Source organism: Tribolium madens, unplaced genomic scaffold, assembly GCF_015345945.1.
Source record: "Tribolium madens isolate multiple individuals breed KSU strain unplaced genomic scaffold, Tmad_KSU_1.1 Scaffold_7;HRSCAF=85;Tcas5.2_LG10, whole genome shotgun sequence".
NCBI lineage: Eukaryota > Metazoa > Arthropoda > Insecta > Coleoptera > Tenebrionidae > Tribolium > Tribolium madens.
Genome location: NW_025401050.1, coordinates 2,352,207 through 2,373,929, shown reverse-complemented (window position 1 = coordinate 2,373,929; position 21,723 = coordinate 2,352,207). Strand labels below are relative to the sequence as shown.

Below are 21,723 nucleotides of genomic sequence, written 5' to 3'. Positions count from 1 at the left end.
TTAAAAAATTCTATCTGTCAAAAAATTTTGACATTTATTTTTTGACATTTGACATTTTTTTATATCTATTTAAGCATACTGATGATCTTGTATAAGCTTTTTAACAATTATTTAGTAAAGGGACAAAAATTTTGCCAAGAAAAGCCACAAATAACATTGAACAGAGTTACAATTTAGGATACAGCTTCCTTGTTTCCTCTTTTAATAGCCTATAGCAAAAAAACTTGGAAAATTATTTTTCCAACAGCAATAAATAGAGTCAAACTTTAAACTCTCATAACTTCGAAACTTTTATAGATAAAATTTTTCTTTCCATGTTCCGGGTATCTTACCTTATAAGGCATTTTTCTCTGGCGCACCCTGTATAGTATTTAATAAAATTTTTGCATTACCTTTATCTCTTATTATTGAGAATTTAATGCTCTATCTGTCTATTTTTTTTATTTGCGTTTTGCTCACCGTTATCTAAATACAGCCATTTTTTTATATCATTGCTCTTAAAACTTAAACGGGTAAGGAACAACTGCGCCATCTGGCCTCACTAACGGAACTATCGAGAACCAGGACGTTTTGTTTTACATCGTGTCGTATCCTAGTCTTAGGTATCCGTAGTTATCACCATTCATTATTTTGCACTACTAACTGCACTAGTTAAAACAAACACTTTAAAAAATCTCAACAAAAATCCAATACGGACACGTGATGTTTGTTTAAGTGTTGTTATGATTTCATTACTTGCAAAGCGTGTTGACTATTTTCTTCATTTATTTGCTAATTATAGTGTTGCACTGGAGTAAAAGTGAGTTTGTGTGGCTCAACTGAATTATCTGCACTTTTACACATAATATACAGATATCGTATTGTGTGAAAAACTGATTATGAATCCACGATAGCTTTGCTTCCAATAGTTTATTTTTTCACAACTGACATTAAATTTAACAAAAAGTCAAAATTCATTCGAAAAATGAGAAAACAGATCTGCTGATTCTCATCTCAGCGTTTATATCTACAATGTTTTCCTAATACAAAAGCTCCAAAAAGGCTTGAATAACTAAAGTGTTTTCCAACGGTGGTAAGACAATTAACCTTAAAGAATGTGTTTCCTGTCTTGTTAATTTCTTTGTCATAATCAAAATCCATGATGTATTGCTGGCTGCCGTTCAAATTTGGTCAGGCTTATTATTACTCTTGAAATGCGCGGTATTATAATACGAACTACAGGATATTCGAGTTCGTACAGAATTATGTACTATAAATTGCATTTTTTGTGAAAATATATTTTGTAGTAGTTTGAATGTAAAAAATAGGAATACAAAGTGTTTAGACTTTGTAAATAATTGAATGAGGCTTTTATTGAATGTTTTATTCAATGCAAAAATGTGTTATACCAATACACAGCTGATAAACCATTGTAACAAATCATAAACAGAGCACCTAACCAAATACTGTATTAGCTAGTTTTAATTTAGGAGGCTTTATTTACATTACATTTGTATGTATCATTACAGTAATAAAGGAAAAAAAAAGAAAAATGGCTTGTAAACTATTTGTAGAAGGTACAAATGGTCACTTTATCTTACAAACTATAAACAAAAAATAAAAAATAATAAATAACACATAAATACAAATATACTGAAACTTAAAGTGAAGATTCTCAACACGTTTCAAAGAGAATAATGACTAAAGTTTTAAAATTTCGAGCATTATTTATGTGCGCTAAACATGAAATGTATGAAAGATTAGAAAAGTAGTCACAAAATTCTTGGAGGTTGTAAGTATAAATCAACTCTGTCCATAATCGCACTAAGCTCTTCACCCGCTGCGACCACTTAAACACTTAAGACATCAGTCTTAACGTTGAGGATGTTGAGGAGGTTCACAGAACCAAACAGTCACTCTGGTATCGGCCAGTATGGGGCAGACGACCGCCCACTTTAACATTTTTGCTACACCGGGAAAAGATATGCAACACAACATCAACAATATCAATTTTTTCTCAAAAGAAAATCAAAAGGAAAAAAATCGAAACTAAAACGTCTCTCTGGTTGCGGTTTAATGATGCGCACACTTTCAAAATGACGGTGGCTCTAGGCAGTAGTGCCGTTTACCAAAGCCTCTTTAGGCTTGGGGTCGTTACGGCGAGCTGGCGGCGGCCGATTAGATCGGTTCTTCGTGTCAACTCCTCGTGGCTTCTGATTTGCTGCACCATCGGCAATGTGACTGTCGTTCGGCATCACGTGGTCTCCGGTTCCACCGGCTGGACCCGCCTGTCCGTTATTCACTGAAACAACGCATTGGTTTAACCACCGGTTGTACCAAAACCATAAGTTACAAGATTAAAATTGTACCTTTATGACGCTGCGACGGGTTAGAAAAGCTGAGTTAGTTACATTTGGATTCGGTTAACTAAACCAAACCGCTCACAATTTACCTGAAGTGTCGTTGGTAACCGGTGTGAGGCTCCGTTGTCTCCCGCGACGTCTACGCCTCCTCTGACTCCTACCACCTGACCAAGTCGCTTCCGCACTCGATATAGACTCTGAGACAACCCGAGTGAGTCATCTTTACTACACTAAACCTCCACCCTCCCCTCAAACCGGTTACAAACCTTCAACTTTTGGTTGACTTACCTCGATCAACACTGGATACCTCCTGACTGTCCAAAACCGTTTCCTCGTCGTCGGTGGTGCGACGTCTGTCGTCCCGGCGGTTGTCCCTGCGATTACCACGCCCTCTAGGACCTCCGAAATGACGCGGAGGCAGATCACTGACGCGCTCATCGGCTGTTTCCGGCGTCTGGTGACGCGATCCTAGAAAGATTTTCACTAAACCAAAACCGAGATTCATGAATATACACTCGCACCGCAGATAAACACCGCCACTAACACAAATCACCAACTACTACGCCAGGAGGGAGGAGAAAAAATATTCAGTGAGCACAGACTCAAACACCCTTCAAGCTTTTTGCATGCGCATGCAAGTTAGTACAACTACAAGAATTCAGCTCGACTTTCTTATTACTGGAAGGGTACGAGTCCGTACTCATACTCATAACAAAAACAAAAATGCAATAAAACACCAAAATTTTCATTTTTTAAATCAAGTTATATTTCTAAAAAAGTCTTCACAATTAATTAGATACGTGACACAAGTTTTTAGTGAGCCAGTCTTTTGCCATGGCAGTCACTATTGCCCAAATTTTTGTATTTAAATTCCTTAAGTAGTGTGTTAGCAAACTCACAGTGAGCACAAACCGCGTTTCATAGCGTTTTCTTACTCACTTTTCGTCTACACATGGCTAAATCGATTTTGCGTACCCTTCCAGCAAGGTTATTTTTTTGTCGAGATATTTAGAAGCCTCATGGGGGTTTACTAACTTCTAGGTCAGCTCAAACAACAAACAAAATATGACTTAAGTCACTTTTGTCTGTTATTTAAAGTAACCAATCTAATTATCTTATTGACAATACGTATTCGGGAGGGTGCAGATATCAACCGAACAAAAAGAAAAACAACAAAAATTACACGTTTGTCGGGCTTTCTCTTACACGGATTTTCTTCCAATCATTTCTGCACCCACCGTCACAACAAAGCCTTGAAATTAAGTCACATTTCAATAGCGACAATACTCGCTAGCAACAAATCCAATATTTATGATTACATTTACATTACTGTACTATAATACAGCGTAAACATTAAAGTAAGGGAAACTAAAAAAATAAATCCTGAAGAAAACGAAAACGGGGAGGGACAGGGAGAAAATTAAGTATTGTTAATGCAATGATTCATAATTAGGGACAAAAATTTGAAACCAAACAAAATATTATGTACATTAAAAAGATGCCATTCATTTGTTACTACACAATAAATTTTGAAATTGTTTAGTGTGTTATTAAGCGGTTATTCAACTAAATAAAAAAAATAGACAGTGTGTTAATTAAGCAAAAAATTTCTCATTTTTTAAGTTGGTAAGTCATTTCGTGGCATAATCGTCGTTTTAAAAATCGTTTAAAAATTGTCGTCAGCCGGGTCAGTCTATAGTCACCTGAACATTACGTTTTTTTACTGTTTTTATATGAAATTATAGGGCTTTATGCAACACTCATAGTTCCTCAAAAATCAAATTTTCCTCATTACCAACATTAGAAAATGAAAACAACAACAAAACCGGACGTGCTGCATAAAGCCATTCCGGTGTTTATAATGGGGCGTATCATCATCAGCCCCCATCACTTCCTCTCCCCCCTGTCGCCCCCACCGGCCGAGTCGATGGACAACCTACCCTTGTTGGGTCGTTCGCGATTGTTCGTCGGCGGTCCGCCGCCCCCTCTTGGGGGTCGCCCGTTGCTGCTGGCATGACCGCCGCCGCCCCCGCGTCCACCGCCTCTGCCGTTTCCCATCGGTTTGTTGGCCGTGTTGCGTTTATCCACATTATTAACATAATCAGTGATCGTACTAGTACCGGAATTGTAGCGGTCGTTCTGTCGTCCTCCGGGACCGCCGCCTCCTCGGCCTCTGCCTCCGCGGCCACGCATCGAACCGCGACCAGGACGTCCGCCTCCGTCCATATCCGAATTGTAGCCTCGGTCGTTTCGTCGACCCATCGAGAGACTTTGCATGGAACCAAGTGCATTGCCGTGGATGCTCCTCAGTTGTTGATCAATCTCGAGTTTCTCCTGTCTTAGCTGCTCCACTTCCTAACAATAAGAAAAAAATTATGAAAAATGTCAATTCGCGAAAAAATAAGTACCTTGAGGTGTGCCAAATGATATTTGAGAAGAACTTTCGCATTAGATATGCTCTCTACTGTACCGACAAACACAAACGGTACTTGGCCTTCTTCGCGAGGAATCGTCGGTTGAGGCTCATTGTCGCCTTCAATTTTAACCCGGACCTGGAATAACCAGTTAAACCGGTTCAACAACTATGAAATTTAACCTACCACACCGCTTTTGTCAACAATTTCTTGAATAATTCTGCCATTCTTCCCAATTACTTTTCCTACTAGTGCCCGGGGTACTTGAAGAGATTCTTCACTATATTCTAACATCGATCGGGCTTTCTTCACAGCCTCATCAGTCTAAAAATAAAAAAAGTCAAGTCAAGTTATTTGGTCTGTAATTTCTTACCTCTCCATATATTTTAAACGTGCAAGAATTTTCTTCAAGTTCTATGTTCGTAATACCGTCGACTTTTCTTGCTTGTTGTATGTTGGCACCGTGAGCCCCAATAGCTAACCCCATCAGATCTTCCCTAACGTTGAACTCATCGGAAAACCTATAAGAAATATTCGCATTACAATATGAACAAATAACAACCCCTCGGCTCGAGTGACATGCACAATTTTTTCTACTCTTGTCCTCGTACAAAACAAAACGACATGCTATCAAAACAAAAAATAAAAACCGGTAAATTGCCCCTAAAATTCTGATAAGAGCCAAGAGGAATGCACATTCTACAAACATGCTTTTTTTTCAAGTTTTTCAAGTCTCACCTTGAAATGGTCTCGTAATTTGAGACTCGCTGGTACATGGGCTTATATTTGCTGAAAGAGAAAAAAATCGTCAGATAAACAACCAAGAAACGTCCTTTTGGCTCAAGAATTGGAGGCAATTCACCGAGTGTTTTGTTTTTTTTTTTTGAAGAAAAAATTTGCTTACCCGCCGATTGTCGCCAACTTCGTACTCTCCAACTGCCTCGCCGCTTCCTCCGTACGTTTCAATAAGAGCACTTTTTGCGATAAACTACGAAAATGCATGTCTTGCACAAGACGCGCGCATCTGCGACTCGACTCATTCCTCGATATCACTACAAGAACACCCTTTTCCGGAACGTACCTAATCAGACTAGCACCGATAGCGTTTTGAAACTCCTTGTGTGCATTTTCTATTTTAGCACTGCAAAAAAATATCATGTATTTAACGACACAACATAAAAATTCTCGTTTAAACTTACTACTCGCGGACGTCTTCTGGTACTTCGATTTCGAATTTGACAAACATCGAACTATCAATCGGTGGATTAGAATTTTTGACGCGAAGACGATCGTCGCTGACTATTTCCGTGTACGTTGTCTCCCAACCGACATATTCCAACACGTAAAAGTCGCCTTTCATCATCTGGTAAACAAGGGAGCAAAATGAGGCTTCATTGCATTGAAAATATAAATAAATAAATAAAACACTTTATATTATTGAAAAAATAACCAAATGTATCTCGCTGTGCCATTGTATAAAAAAATAATGCATATTTTCTATAAATAATACCCTTCCAAAATGTCTTAACCTACTTTGGAAACATTATACATTAAACAAACTTACCAGTAACTGTATTCATATATTATTACCTTAAAAAAATCGATAAGAACCACTAAATTCTAGGAATATTTAACTTTCTAAACATTTTGTGCATAATACCAAGTATACATGTGCGCCAGAACTCGCGCCCCAGAAAAAAAATTCAAGGAAGATAAGCTACCAGAAACATGGAAACAATGTTTAAAAAATTCTATCTCTAGAAAATTTTTCACATTTATTTTTTGACATTTCATATTTTTTGTCTATTTAATGATACTGATGATCTTGTTATGTTTTTTTTTACAATTATTTAGTAAAGGTACAAAAATTTTGCCAATAAAAGCCACTTGGAAAATTACGTATAATCATTTGACTGAACATCATATGCTCCAAATCATAAAAAAATTAGTGACTACTGGTAGCAATGCAGTACAATAAAAACTAATGTTTATGTAAAAAAAATGTAAAAATCAATTTATAAAATTCTGTACTCAAAACTAGTGTTTTAATGTCTATTTGAGCACTGAAATCAACGGTTTGATAATAAAAGAGATTTTTTTTTCAATTACTTTCTGATTATAATAATCGACCCAAAAAAAGAAGAACAAATAACAAATACAACAAACACGTAAAAAATAGTTATAGAAAAGTTCAAAGTACGTAATTAAATTCCAAATTCGACGAGTCATGCGATGTGTCCTTTTTCTATAAATAAACTTTAACTAATATGTAATGTGTAAAATTAGACGATCTGTAACTTTTGACCGACATTTTTTACAATTTCTGTTACATTCTAATATGAATTTTACTTGAATGTGAAAAATCTTTAAATATCGGTGAGAGAAAAAGTGAAAAGCGTATCCAATTAAGAAAATAAAACGTTACGTAAAAAATAAGCTACAAACAATTTTTCCTGTTTTCTTTAAAAAAGATGAGCGACAAATGAAACTTATCAATTTATTTTTACGAAACTTAATTTCAGATTTTTCAGTTGTCAAACTTAAAATCTAGCATTTTTTCCGCATCACGTGATCGAAATTCTCAAAAGCAATTGGCTAGATAAGGCTTTTGACAGTGTAGTAATTTGCTTGTCATTACAAACCACTAATTGTTACTCAATTCAAACAAAATAAATAGAAAAAAACCTGAAGATAACATTATCACAAAGAAGAAGAAAAAAGTGCTTACACAACCGTATCTTCTTTCTCACCTTAATTCTAGACTTCCACCACCCATAAGCCTCTTGATGATTAGCTCTGGAGTATACTTCAACCTCCATATTTTCAGTAAACTCGACCTTTGGGTCAGGTTTTGGAGGCAGACGAACTTGAGAAAAGGGAAATTTTGAATCCGGTTGCCACCTAATTGAAATCTCGTTTAATTTTAAGTAAAAAAATGAGAAATTTTACTTACTCATCCTCAAAATGTATAAGAACGGAGTCTTCAAACACATCAACGACGTACCCCTGCAAAAAAACGCCCATTTTAATTCACAGAAATTCTCAACCACCACCACTGGTAACATGATACTAGCTCATACACAAATTCGAACATAACCTTGCCTCGAAACGCGTGATTCCTGCTATTTTCCTTGAGGAAAATCTCATGAAATCCGGACGAATCGATCGATGGAAAAGGGAAAATCACGATATAAATGAAAAATCGCTACACATGGAAAATTCACGCCCTGTCAGATGGTCATGGCGTCAAAAGAACCGCGTTTGCAACTCCAAGATTTCGGGATTTTTCTCGAGAAGTATGAGGCATAAGCAGGTGGCGGAGGCTCGTGCACAAGCATCGACACATGGACAATGGACGGGAACGCAATGATGGGATGGCAAAAGCATACTTTGTGTGGTACAGACCTTATAAAGGGCCCCATTTTCGCCGCATACTTCCACTGCCAGGTCCTCCATGTTGGTTTTGTTCTTGGGTGAGGAAACAGCCTTGAGCCGAGAGGGAGTCGCACTGCTGCCACTCTAACAAAAAGAAATTTATTAAGTGACAGATACGAAACGGCGAAATTTGATTGGTCGAAAATCGGAGAGAGCAGTGGCGGCGCAAGAGACACCAATAAGGGAGCAAACTAAAAAAAATAGTAAACATAGTGGCCAAATTTTTCGTAACTATAGTTCATTCCACGAACAAAAATAGTAACAAACCACCAAGTGGAAAGTTTGTCCATTAGCTTTTACGCCAAAGACTAAGTTACAGCAAACGAACTTTTTATAAAGTCGATATTAACTATAGAAAATAAGAATCTGTTATTTTTAATTAATTTGTAAAATTTTACAGTTTCAAAATAAAAGAAAATTATCATAAGTACTAAAAAACTTAGGACTAAACTATAGGAAATAAAAACAAAGAAAAAAATCTGTTATTTTTAATTAATTTGGAGAATAGTTATAAAAGAACATCGTCATAAGTACTAAAATTTTAGGTTATATGGTGGCTGAAATCAGACTTTATAAGAACAAAAACTATAAAAAATATACAGGGTGATTCGTCTCAGCTCCGGTCTTCTGTAGCTCAGTTATTATTTAGGCGGGAATTTTGATATTTTGTAGACTTTATTTATATTCTAGAACACATTTCAGAAAAATATTATTGATTATACAGGGTGGCCCAAAAATAAGATACCATACAAACTTATGTTTTTTTTAATGAAACACCATATGTTTCTTGGCATTTTTAAATGTAGCTTTTAATTTCAATGTTTTTAAGCTAAACTTCTATTGGTCAATTTTGCTTAGTTTTTGAATTAAGTTGTTTTTTTTGCCAAAAACATCCTCTTTTTAAAAATTTATTACACAAAAAGTTAAAACAGCTAAAAAAAAATTTTTACTACTATAAAGAGGAAAGTACGAATTTGAAGACTATAACATTTTTTTAAATAAATGTATTCGTCGAAAAGTTAAAAAAATTTCGAAGTTTCTTAAAAGTTAAATAACTTTAATAATAATAATTTAAATAGAACAACCTATTTTTTATCTTATAATCAAAAATATTTTCCTGAAATGCGCTCTAGAATATAAATAAAGTCTACAAATTCCCACTTAATTAATAACTGAGCTACAAAAGACCGGAGCTGAGATAAATCACCCTGTATAAACAAAAAAAAATTAAAACATTGCTTAATTAATTCAATTATTTAACTGAATTCAGTTTAATAAATATAGGGTTTATAAAAACAATGTTTTTTTTTTAAGTTATTTGTATTTTCTAATCACAGAATATATTGTTGGTCTTTTTAATAATTATTTTTTTTACTATTTTTGTTTGGGAAATGAGCTATACTTAAATAGAAAAAAAATGTGAATATTCATTATTTATCAAAATTGTCACATTTCATCCTTTAAACTGTTAAATTTATCAAAATATTGTAAATAAAATATTTTCGCAAATATTTAAACTACTACTACTAGTTCGTACTCCATATATCATTCAATGTCGAGTGTCATAGCGACGTCACTCTATGGTAACTCATGTGGTCTTACAACCGACAGAATATTTCAGCAGAATTGGCGCCCCAGAGAAAAATGCCAAATAACAACTAATAAGAAGAAATAATATAAGAAACATGGAAAAATGTTTAACTATCTGTCAAAAAATTTTGACATTTTTTTACATTTGTTTTTTTATGTCTATTTAATGTTGCTGATAAGTCTTGTATGTGTTTTTTCATAATTATTCAATAAAGGTGCAAAAACTGAAATAAATAGGGTCAAAGTGCTAAATTTAACCCTCCATAATTTCGAAATTTATTTTTTTCTAATTTGCGTTTATAATAACGTTTCTAAGTAGGAGTCGTTTTTGGCTATCTATAAAAGCACACTGTACTTTAATGAATTTAGGGTTATTTAGTTTTGTATGCCGCTTCTAACTTGTCAAGCAACAAATTTTGCGTTGTTGCTTCGGCAATTTCGCGAATTTCGGGCAGAGTGTAAACTAAATTCTGTTGGCTCATATTTTCTTTATTATTATTATGTTGTAACACTATTAACTAATATGTAATTTGTAAATTTTATTTTTAATGACAGACGGCAGAAATGATTCAAAAAATCAGGTGGGCGCCGAGTGTTACCAACCGATACCAACTAAGACAAAATTCTCTAGACGGCAAAAAAATATTTTTTTTAATTAAAATAAGAAAAAAGGGGGCGCAAATTAGAAAAAATAGCATAAAATACTCGTTTTATAATGGCATTGGCGCACTCATTCTATAGAAAACTCGCCTACGGCTCGTTTTCTAACTTGGGATTCGTGCTCCAGATCAACCCTTATAAAATTTGTTCTTTAATATAGGTACTTTTTTTTTTCATGTTTCTGGTACAGATTAGCTGCTAATCTGTGTTTCTGGTGTCTTTTCTTACTTGGCATTTTTCTCGGGACGGGAGTTCTGAAACACTTTGTATACGCGCCCATATTATGTACTTTAAAATTTAACAAAAAAAAATACAAATATAGTTGAATACATATTATAGCTCTTAAAACAGTTAAAAGTCAGTGCAAGATTTGAAATTTATCTGCTTTGTGATTCGTGCATCTAGCAACCACGTCATATTTCTGAACCAATCAGAAAACCGAGTCATTTTGTCGTAATTTTATGAAAGTTTCTAGTCTCGGAGAGGAATTTTGAGCAGTCTCTACCACAGCCCCGTTGCGCCGCCACTGCCCTGGCACCTCAACGTGACCATGACTAGTTCGTCAAATTGACAGCTCCAGCGGCGCTGTGCGTAATCACATTTATCTTTAAAAGTAAACGTTGTCATTGGATTTGTAGGGCGCCGAAAGCAGCGAGTGCCCCCCGTGACAACGCCCCGAAATGACGTGTTGTTCATGAGACAATGTCCAGCAGCAGCGACTCGGAGGAATTCTATGACGCCGAAGACCTAACACCTAGTCATGGTCCAAGGTACGCCTCAAACACTTTTTACCTCCAGGAAGACTTTCATTTCTCCACTTTTGAACCACCACAACACCACTTTATTTACACTTCACGACAACAAAAAACAATTGAAACACATGCCTCTTGACAGATGCTATTGCCCACTTGATATTTAAGTATCTGGAAATTTTACAGAAAAAATCGCAAAAGCTCCAAGGAAAGTCTCACACATAGGGCGAATTCGGAACCTAATGTCTCAACGGTGCCCCCAGGTCAAGATGAAAGACAGCTCCAATCAGTCAACGAGATTGTTTTTGTAAGTGAAGTGTGTTACATAACCTCAAAAAACATATGGTGTTTGTAGATTGAACCCCAGAAGAGAACACCGCTTGCAGGGCGTCGCAAATTTAAAGAATTAAGACAGAAACTGCAACATGATGATGAGGATTGTCAAACAAGCAATGTAACGCCCCCCAACAGCCAAACATCATCAGTGGAGGGGGTTTTTGCCGCCTCCAATAAAACCTCCCATCCTTTCAGGATCATAGAGCAGGATACTGTCAGTTTGCAGAGTATCAACTCTTTGGGGAGGCTGACTCGAATTTTGGGAGGGATTGCGGAAGGCGGTAATACTTTTGTTTTGCTTTTATTTCTCTATTTTGTTTTTGATTTAATGACAGAAAGCGGTCGTAAGGCCGTTTCCGTATCGGCCCTCTCGTCTAGCTCCCTTGACTCGGGCTCCACCCCCAGCTCGAAAGGCATATCCCAATACCCCAGTAACGCAACACTAACTTCCGAAAAGTCCAGTCTTCCTCTCCAAGAACCAGACGTAATCGCAAGCACAAAAGCCCCTTCATCGCACGATCAAAATACGGCACCAGTAGCGCCCCCACGCCGCAAAAAGAAAAATAAAGCAGCTCTCCAAATCAAAGTAACAAACTCTTCTTTTTTTCGCTAATTACATACTAACAAGTCGGTATTGCAGAAATCTGCATCGAGTGCGACTTTCGAATCCTCTGATCTGGCTAGTCCTGCAAGCACCATCGAGTCTTTGACTCGCGAATTTGAACATTCGCTCGATCGGTTACCTTCTGAAAGCGAATCAAAGAGTTCGACGCTACGGTCAGGGCATTCGTTGGATATCAAGCAGGCCTTGAAGGGTCAATTTGTGGTCAAACCCCAAGATAATGATAGTTTAAAGGCCGGGGATGTGGGAAAGGTCAAGGCTGAAGTGGCCCAAGGGGCGAGTCCGAGAGGATCGTCCACGAGGTCAAGTGTGGGACACTATAGTCTGGGACCTCACAGGTATCTATTTACATTTTTGCTCCAAGCAAAGTGGCCTATGACTTTAAGTACTATCAGTGTTGTCAATTAATTTTAAAGTCACAGGCCACTTTTATCAGAACTACGGAGACGAAAAAAGTAGTACGGCGGAGTAAAAGTGAGGGCGCTTAGATCGTTTTACCGTCTCAGTTTCAAATCTTTTTAAATTAATTTAAATTCAACCAGTCTACTAATTGCTAAGAAAAAAATGGAAAAATGTTGAGCTTTACATTCTTAATAAGCTGTGAAAAACGAACGACTAAATTTTTCACAAGAAATATGAGAAAAAAATATTTAAAATTTTTGCGCCGTTTCATGTTTTTCAAAATGCTGCGAATACGGTTGAAGATACAAGAAAAATGTAAGAAAGAAAGTTGTAGAGAATAAAATTTTCTAGTAAACAGTCCGTGAGACCATATCTCTATGTTCAACCGTTTAGGTTTAAATTAATTTTTTGTCTCTTGATCACCGGTAAAATGACACGTATCCGTCACTTGAGCGTCTTTGAACATCTTTAGGAGCTAAACAATTGAAGTTAGAGATATCTCTTGCGGACTTTTTCTTGAAAATTTTACTCTCTCTTTTCTTTCTATTTTTTTTTCTTTCTTTTTCTATTTTTCTTGTACTTGTAGTAACTAATATTATACAGTATGTTCAAGGATTTTTTTATTTTACGCTAACACTGCAAAAGAAAAACATTTATTGCTTCCCGAAACCAGTAAGTCTGTAATTTTAAAAGTTCATTATTATCACTCAGTGGAAAGAAAATTTAATTTTTCTCTTGATTTTGAGCTTCTAATAACTAATAACACTATAGTCTACAAACAATACGACCTTTAATCGAATTATTATTTTTATGTTAACTTACCTTTTATTAAACAAAAATAATTGTTAAATTTTTCTATTACTGTCACACTTTTTTTGTTACAGACGATAATTTTCCTATTTTCTGCACAAATGCCTCCGATTTAAAATTTATTTAAATTCAAATTGTTGCTGAATTATTGCAAAATTATTACTATAAGGGTTTAAATAGGTCTTAAAAACATTTCACTCACATTTGGACTTCTTTTATAAAAATTTAGGGAGCATGAGTGACAAACAGCGTTTTCATCAAGATCTGAAGGGTTTTCAAAGATCGACACGAAGGTTTTCGGGATGAAAATATGTTAGTAGATTACTCTTGGATTGTTATAAAGAAAACTAATCCAAAAAGTATAATAAAACCAAGTAAAATAACTCACTTTTAATATGTTTTTTGTCGGTTTTTGTATTTTTGTTAATTACATATTTCTTAAACTTAACGTGGTGGACTTTTTTAAATAGTTTTTTTAACTCAGTGCCTCAAAATCTATAAGAAATTAACTTTCTGCTAAGGCATTAAAATCGTGTAAACTAGTGTAATTTTTTCTCTGCGTTTTAAATCCCACATTGGCGTTTTATTTTTCTGTCGATTTGACAAGTGAGTTAACGCAAGTTAAATAACAAAAATGTTTGTAAAAAAAATTTTTTAATAAATGACAAGTCAAAAAAACAGCTTCAAAAAAACATCATTTTTAACAAAAATAATCATTATTCAATTAATTAATTAATTGTCAAAGTGACATCGTTGTCAAAAAAATAAAATCGCCAATGTGATGAGATTTGAAAAGCAAAGAAAGATTATAATTACAAGTCCAAAATTAAGAAAGAAATTAACTTTTCTTTCCACTGAATCAGAATAATGAAGTTTTAATTACAGATTTGCTCGTTTCAGATAAAGCAAAAACAACCCTTGCTGTTAAAGTGTTACTTTATCTACTCAAAAGAGTTTTTAAAGAAATAGTTTAACATCTACAGAAAAAAAAGTACTTCCTTTGCGTGTTTGGCTTAAAATCAAAGGTAAAAATTTGTTTCCTTTTGACTGGCTATTATAAAATGTATTATTAAGTTCAAAATTTTGATTACAAAGAAATAACTTGATAGAAATAAATGATAGAAAAATCTGGCATTTAAAACTTGATTTTTGAAAGCTGCAGATAAAGAACCTTAAAAGTCAAGTCAAGCTAAAAATATTTTTCCTTTGCAGTTTTGGCCTAAAATCAAAGGTATTTTTTTTCCTCTTGTAAACTCAATCCGGGAACATACTGCATACTTGCAAAATACATTTCTTACATAAATTTATGTATTTGTAATTTGATAATTTGAGCAAGCTTGTTTATTATAATCACAATTTAATATACAGAGTGCGCCAAAACTCGCGCCCGAGAGAAAATTTTCAAGTAAGGTAACATACTAGGAACGTGAAAAAAATGTTAAAAAAATTTTATCTATAAAAATTTCAAAGTTATAAGGGTTTAAAGTTTGAACTTTGACTCTAAACATAAACAAGATCATCAGTATCATTAAATAGATATAATCTGTCAAAAAATTTTGACATTTGTTTTTTGCCATTTGACAGTTTTTTATGTATATTTAATGATACTGATGATCTTGTATATGTTTTTTTACAATTATTTAGTAAAGGTACAAAAATTTTGCTAATAAAAGCCACAAATAACATTGAACAGAATTCCAATTTAGGATACAGCTTCTTTGTTTCCTCTTTTAATAGCCTATAGCAAAAAAACTTGGAAAATTATTTTTCTAACAGAAATAAATAGAGTCAAAGTGCAAAAGTTAAACCCTCATAACTTTGTAATTTTTATAGATAACATTTTTTTAACAGTTTTTACATGTTTCTGGTACCTTACCTTATATGGCATTTTTCTTTGGAGCGCGAGTTCTGGCGCACCCTGTATAGTTTTCAATAAAATTTGTGCATTACTTTTCTCTCTTATTACTGAGAATTTAATGCTCTGTCTATATTTTTTTATTTGCGTTTTTTTCACCGTTATGTAAATACAACCATTTTTTTTTATTTCATTGCTCTTAAAACTTAAACGGGAAAGGAACTGCGCTATCTGGTCTCACTAAACGAAACTATCTATGTCGTATCCTAGTCTTTAGGTATCCAAAATCCGAACTTAACAGTTAAAACTAGTTTTTTTTTTAATGTTGTGTAGAGGGACTCACCAGTCGCACAATCGGAGTACAAAAGAACGTCGCAAGTCCGCCGGTGATGAGAATATGTTAAAAGATGCGAATTTGAAAGTTAGGACTCACACCGACTCTGGAAAACAATTATCCGATTTCGAGATTTTGGAACAAGTGACTGTGCTCAATCTAGATACCGGTGAGAGAGTCCCTTTGAGCGTAGCCGAGGACAAGTTACCCCAATGCATCAACCCTTTATCATTACACATAATGCGATTAACATCCGAATATGTGAGTAGTTCGAGTATGGAAAAACAGAAAGAATCGGATGAAGAAAGTGAAGAGAAGAAGATTGAAATCCCGATCGTTGACGATAATGAAGATGTGAGTCGAATGAGGAAGAAGACAGCCATGTTGAAGAAATTCGTCGGTACTGCGATGAAGAAAACAATGCATAAAGCCAAAAGTATAGCGCAGGAAGTTTCCCATGCGAGACACAAGGAGGACACTATTGATATAGTCGATGTTGTCAACCCTGGTGAGCAAACAATCAAACTCAAAGCTTCCAATTCGCATAAGGGCCCCTACGAGTTCGAGAAAGTCGAGCATGTCCAAGAGCTCAAAGACGAACACGAGGGCCCCATCTGGTGTATGAAATTCTCCTGTTGTGGTCGTCTACTTGCCACAGCCGGCCAAGATAAAGTGTTGCGGATTTGGATTGTTCGCGACGCTTTTCCCTTCTTCCAAGACATGCGGACGAAATATAACGCTGAGAAAGTGTCACCAACGCCGTCACAAGAGTCGCTAGTTTCGCATCATTCGAGCGAAAATAGTAATTTGGCGGTTTTGGAAGCAATGAATTCGGAGGAGTGTGGCAAGATGATGTTTATGCCGAAGCCGTTTTGTACATATACAGGGCATACAAGTGACTTGTTGGATGTCTCATGGTCGAAGAATTATTTTATACTATCAAGTTCGATGGATAAGACGGTTAGGTTGTGGCATATTTCGAGGAAGGAATGTTTGTGTTGTTTTCAACATATTGATTTTGTTACGGCGATTGTGTTTCATCCGAGGGATGACAGGTGGGTTTTGTGACCAAGTAACACAAAAATAATAATTTGGAATTCCGAGGTTGAACGGTTTCTCTCTCACTTATATGTATATCTATAGCGAGATTAATTTCTTAAATAGTTTTTGAGATCTTGTGCAATGTTGGTTGTAGATAGCAAATTGTACTGGCTCTGAAGTTTGCAGAAAACAGTCTTTTCAAAACTTCTATCATTGTTCCCAAGAAAGGAAGAAAGTGAGGTTATGTTTCACGTCCTGCATGAAAATGTTCAGATTCGGAAAGACAATTTTCCCGCATGAGCACTTGTTTTTTTTTTGCATTTAATGCGATTGCGGGAATAGTATATTAAAGTACAAGTTGCAGAAGGTATCTATTCAAGCACAAATTTGAAATGAGTGCTTGAAGAACCTTCTGCAACAAGTGCTTTATACTATTTTTTTCTATTTTGCCGCTTTATATCATTTTTAAATTAAAAAAAGGCAATAAGTCTATTCCAGCACTCAAATGACGTCATTTGAGTGCTGGAATAAGTCGTTGGCGTTAATTTAATTTTAGTGACGGACTTTCTTCACAATTCATTTCCATAGTATAATGCACTTGTTGCAGAAGGTTCTTCAAGCTCTCATTTGTTCCTCAACTCGCCGCTACGCGGCTCGTTTCGGAATTTCAAACTTGTGCTTGCATAGATACCTTCTGCAACTGGTACTTTAATATACTATTCCGAAAGAGTTGGGTTCAAGGTTTTTTGTAACGAATAACTCAAAATTATTTAAAAAAAGATAATTTAACCGTATTTAGTCATATAATATTTGGTGAGTTGGTAGCCCTGTCCGTTACTATGGTTTTATGCAAACAAAATTTTAACACTAGCGCCATTTTCTTTTGTAATTTTGTAAGTATATTTCTACGAAAATGGGTTCTGACGAAATTTTGATGCCGCCAGAAATTAAAAAAGCCGATCAAGGTATGGAAAAACGTGCCATAATACCAACCGTACAGGGTGCTGCATTTTGGATGTCCGAAACTAAGAGGATAAGCCAAAAACGAGAAATACATTCTGAGGCTCATTTTTTGAGAATGTAATAGTGGTCAAAACAGCATCTCGCTATCGTCTTTTGTTTTCGACTTACAGACAAAAGATGACATTTTGGCGAAATCTAAAAAAATTCATATCTTCGTTATTATACTACATACGTATTTGAAATAAAGACATTACACAGGCACTTTAATACACGAGGAATTTAATAATGTAGTTAACTATGTTTTTCAGTTATTTGTTTAGCCGTAATAAGATAAACTTGTATTTTTTTAAATGGAAATCATAGGCGAGTATGGCAATTTTAAAAAGCTTATTTTTTTCTGATATAAAAAATATATATTTGTAACAGAATATTGTTTATAATTATACTTAAAAAATAAAATACATATTTTGTTTGATAATAGTTGGTCATGGAAAAACTATTTCACTCCAAATGTGTAAATAATAATCAATCAGAGTTTTGTGAACTGTGAAATAGATGAAAAAATAGGTAAAATTATAAAAATTTAAAAAATACAATACGTTAGAAGTATTGAACAAATAAATGCGAGCGCCTCAGAACAAAATTATTACATATTTTTAAAAAATCCAAAAATAGGAAAAACAAATGTGTCCACAGTCAAGACAATTAGAAAAACATTTTTTGATGGTCTAATGGAGGTAGGAAAACGTTCCACTTAGACGGAATTTGGGTATTTGAATAGCCATATCGTCATTTTTGTGTCATATAAAATATATTTTATTGAAGAATTAAAGCGGCTTTTTTTAACAACACTCTATTGATCACTAGAAGTTGCAATGGTAATGTTAGCTTATTTAAAAACAAAGAAATGTTATTAGTCGCCAATAATTTGATTTACGAATTATTTTGCATTTTTTTTGTTACTTAGTGTTTAGAAAACTCTTTCATTAGTGACATTTGTTGAATAATATAGTTTAAATCCTTCTAATTGATGATGCAACATTTTTTCATGACCATCTGCGAACAAAATCAAAGATAATTTTTTCCTAAAAATGTATCATAACAATCTGTTACAAATATATATTTTTTAGATAAGAAAAAAACAAGCTTTTTAAAAATTACATAGCCATCTATGATTTCCATTTAAAAAATTACAAGTTTATCTTATTACGTCTAAACAAATAACTGAAAAAAATTGTTAACAACATTATTAAATTCTACGTGAAAAAGTGCCTGTATTTGTTTCAAATCTGTATCTTCTATAATAACAAAGATATGAATTTTTTTAGATTTCGCTAAAATGTCAATTTTTGTCTATAAGTCGAAAACAAAAGACGATAGAGGGATGCGGTTTTCACCAATATTATTTTCTCAAAAAATGAGCCCCAGAATGTATCACTCGTTTTTGGCTAAACCTTATAGTTTCAGAGATTCCCTATTCGGACATCCAAAATGCAGCACCCTGTACAACGCGATTTCCCCTAGTTCTTGTTGCAAAGTAAAAAACACGCCAGTGCTGGAACATCGAGAATAAATAGAAGAATTCTGTATCCAAGCAATGAGTACAAAAAATTAGATACGCAGCTGTCAAAAATGTGTTAAATGTCAGTTACAGTTGTCAAGGCCAAAAATAACTAAAGTCTGTTTTTTTTTTAATGGAAATGCCAAACAGTCTTAATGTTAGCACCACTGGTAAATTCATTCATGGTAATTTTAATAAAAGAAATGGAAGTTTCAATTTGAAAACAATGTCATTAAACGTCAATACAAAAAATCGTCTACGAAAATTTAGAGACGAAACACCAAAAAAGGAACAAATTCGGTACCGCTAACAGTTTTAGAAATTTGGAAACGAATAGTTCGCAAGCAGGAAGGTAGAAAAAGGGCTCGTTAAAATGTAGACGCAATTTTTAGCAAAAAATTGTGTGTATGTGTGTGTGTGTGTGTCTGTCTGTAAACAGCATATCCGAACGATAAGAGCTGGAAACTTGAAAGTTGGCATGTAAGTTACTTGTAGCAAGGGGACGTAGCACGAAACAATTGGTAAAAATCGGTCACACCATTCGGCCGCAAAAACCAAAAGTCGGTCGTAAAGCGGCCCTCAAAATTATACGGTTGTAGATACAATATGGGGACACAAATTATTGAGAATCATGAATAAACTTTATTAAACAGTAAAATGTTATAAAATAATAATAATAATGGGTAGGTACCGAACTAAAAAAAACTGCACCCCAGACTCGAACCCGCGATAACTATGATCTATTTCGCGTATAATCCGGCCGATGGCACTAACGCTAAGGTTACACTAAATGTTTATCGTTATTAGGATGTTTTCCAAATAAGTAGGATAAGGAAAGTCGTGTGATGTTTACACCAGATTTTTTAACAAAATTTCTAGGGACAAAAACAAATAGCAAAGAAAATTTGTGACTGTGAAGACAAGTTGGTACCAATTTTTTCACCAAAATTTTGACTTGGTAATTTTCATTTAAAGAAAAAACAGTCTTTATTCTAACATTTAGTTGGAAAAGTAATCGAAAATGATAATGGAAATTTACAGGTTTTGTCCTATTGAGTGAAAATTCGATCCAAATATCCGTTTAATTAGGAAAACATCAATAAATGAGCCAGAAACTCGCTTAAATCGATTTTGCTAAAACAAATAATAAAGTCATTCTTATATCTGTCGTCTATTTCAACTCCATTTTAAAAAGAACTCAAAAAATGACAGATTGTGTCCATCTGAAGTAATTTTGTTGATGAAAAAAACGGTAGCAAATGTCACATTTTTGAAAATCGTACTGCTTTGAACTTCTAGTTGGAACAAAATTTGAGGTTAAATATCGCAGAAAATTTTTAAATATTTCAACAAGTACGTTTTAAAGCCAGAGAACCTCAACAGATTTTATCCGCGACTGTATTTTTTTTTTTTTTTAATTAGTAAATTGTGAAAGCATTTTGGAAAACAATTCTTTCCTCAGATACTTCTTGAGCGGTTCCCTAGACGGCAAACTGCGCCTATGGAACATCCCTGACAAGAAAGTAGCCGTTTGGAACGAAGTCGAAGGCAACCCGAAACTAATAACCGCGGCAAATTTCTGCCAGAACGGTAAATTTGCCGTTGTGGGTACTTACGATGGCCGTTGCATTTTTTATATCACCGATCAATTGAAATATCATACCCAAATCCATGTCAGATCTTCCCGTGGTAGAAACGCCACCGGCCGCAAAATCAGCGGCATAGAACCAATGCCTGGAGAGGATAAAATTTTGGTCACTTCGAATGATAGTCGAATTCGGTTGTACGACTTGAGAGACTTGAACGTCTCGTGCAAATACAAAGGATATGTAAATATGAGTAGTCAGATTAAGGCGAGTTTTAGCCACGATGGCAAATATATAGTGAGTGGGTCGGAAAATAGGGATATATACATTTGGAAGACTAACCACGACTATGCGAAATTTTCGTCGGTGAGGAGGGATCGGAACGATTTTTGGGAGGCCATCAAGGCTCATAATGCCGTTGTGACGTGTGCCATTTTCGCACCAAATCCCGAAGGGATCATCAAGATGATCGAAGAGAGTTGCAAATCGGAAGAAGCGGAATCTAACGATAAAGTAAGTTGAATAATGAAACACCAAAATTCACTACTCCAAAAAATTAAAGGAACAAAAATTTTTTCAAAATTTTTTGGTGACTTTTGAAAGACTGTAATTCATCTAAAAATTGTATCTAGATTTAAAAAAAAAACTATTATAAGCTTCAAGTTTCTAGTTTTGAGATCTTTTGCAAAAATTTTTTCTGTGCTACGGTTACCACGCAACCTAAGTAATATTGTGAGAAAAAAATCTAAATTTTCTTGTTTTTGTTTGTGGTCCATGGACGTCGGAATTTTTTTTAGTTAAGTCAATGCATAGACCGGATAACATGTTCGTTCACTTTTAATACGCTTGTTTCATATTCTTTTTACGTCAATTTGTCGCTAAGATATCTGACTTTAAATAAATAAAGATCCTTTTCTCTTTAATCACCGATAACTCAGCAACCAATCACTACACAGAGAATATAAGGGTAGTGTCTAAAACTAAAAAAACATTTTTTTTTAATTTTTTTTCAAAAATTAC

General features: G+C 34.6%; 2 protein-coding genes across 8 annotated transcripts in view; one reads left to right on the top strand and one right to left on the bottom strand.

Moving 5' to 3' along the window:
* Nucleotides 1-1,348: 1,348 nt before the first annotated feature.
* Nucleotides 1,349-11,365, bottom strand: LOC123010313 (fragile X mental retardation syndrome-related protein 1). Of its 5 annotated transcripts, none has more exons than XM_044407108.1 (14): nucleotides 11,234-11,365; nucleotides 8,162-8,275; nucleotides 7,710-7,762; nucleotides 7,507-7,657; nucleotides 5,956-6,119; nucleotides 5,661-5,897; nucleotides 5,495-5,545; nucleotides 5,130-5,277; nucleotides 4,943-5,080; nucleotides 4,751-4,894; nucleotides 4,283-4,697; nucleotides 2,631-2,825; nucleotides 2,432-2,539; nucleotides 1,349-2,281 (listed from the first exon to the last, which is right to left on the bottom strand). In XM_044407108.1, exons 1-14 carry the CDS (start codon nucleotides 11,249-11,251, stop codon nucleotides 2,088-2,090), a joined length of 2,130 nt encoding a protein of 709 aa, XP_044263043.1. In that variant the 5' UTR covers nucleotides 11,252-11,365; the 3' UTR covers nucleotides 1,349-2,087. The 5 variants fall into 5 exon arrangements, with proteins under 5 accessions (XP_044263043.1, XP_044263044.1, XP_044263046.1 ...); XM_044407109.1 differs by having other exon boundaries at nucleotides 2,631-2,810; XM_044407111.1 differs by having other exon boundaries at nucleotides 2,631-2,810; nucleotides 4,463-4,697.
* LOC123010312 (WD repeat-containing protein 44) overlaps nucleotides 10,897-21,723 on the top strand; it is a 12,387-nt gene continuing 1,560 nt past the window's right edge. For 2 of the 3 annotated variants that reach the window (XM_044407107.1, XM_044407104.1), the window contains exons 1-7: nucleotides 11,036-11,211; nucleotides 11,380-11,500; nucleotides 11,549-11,810; nucleotides 11,865-12,115; nucleotides 12,170-12,489; nucleotides 15,552-16,607; nucleotides 20,580-21,216. In XM_044407107.1, coding sequence (XP_044263042.1) covers nucleotides 11,144-11,211; nucleotides 11,380-11,500; nucleotides 11,549-11,810; nucleotides 11,865-12,115; nucleotides 12,170-12,489; nucleotides 15,552-16,607; nucleotides 20,580-21,216 — 2,715 coding nt within the window. In that variant the 5' untranslated portion in view covers nucleotides 11,036-11,143. The other variant, XM_044407105.1, reaches the window with a different exon arrangement.

Coding starts and splice junctions, on each gene's coding strand:
- LOC123010313 (XM_044407108.1), bottom strand. Junction 5,278..5,494: donor AATTACGAGACCATTTCAAG/GTGAGACTTGAA, acceptor TATTTCTTATAG/GTTTTCCGATGAGTTCAACG. Junction 4,698..4,750: donor ATCATTTGGCACACCTCAAG/GTACTTATTTTT, acceptor TCTTATTGTTAG/GAAGTGGAGCAGCTAAGACA.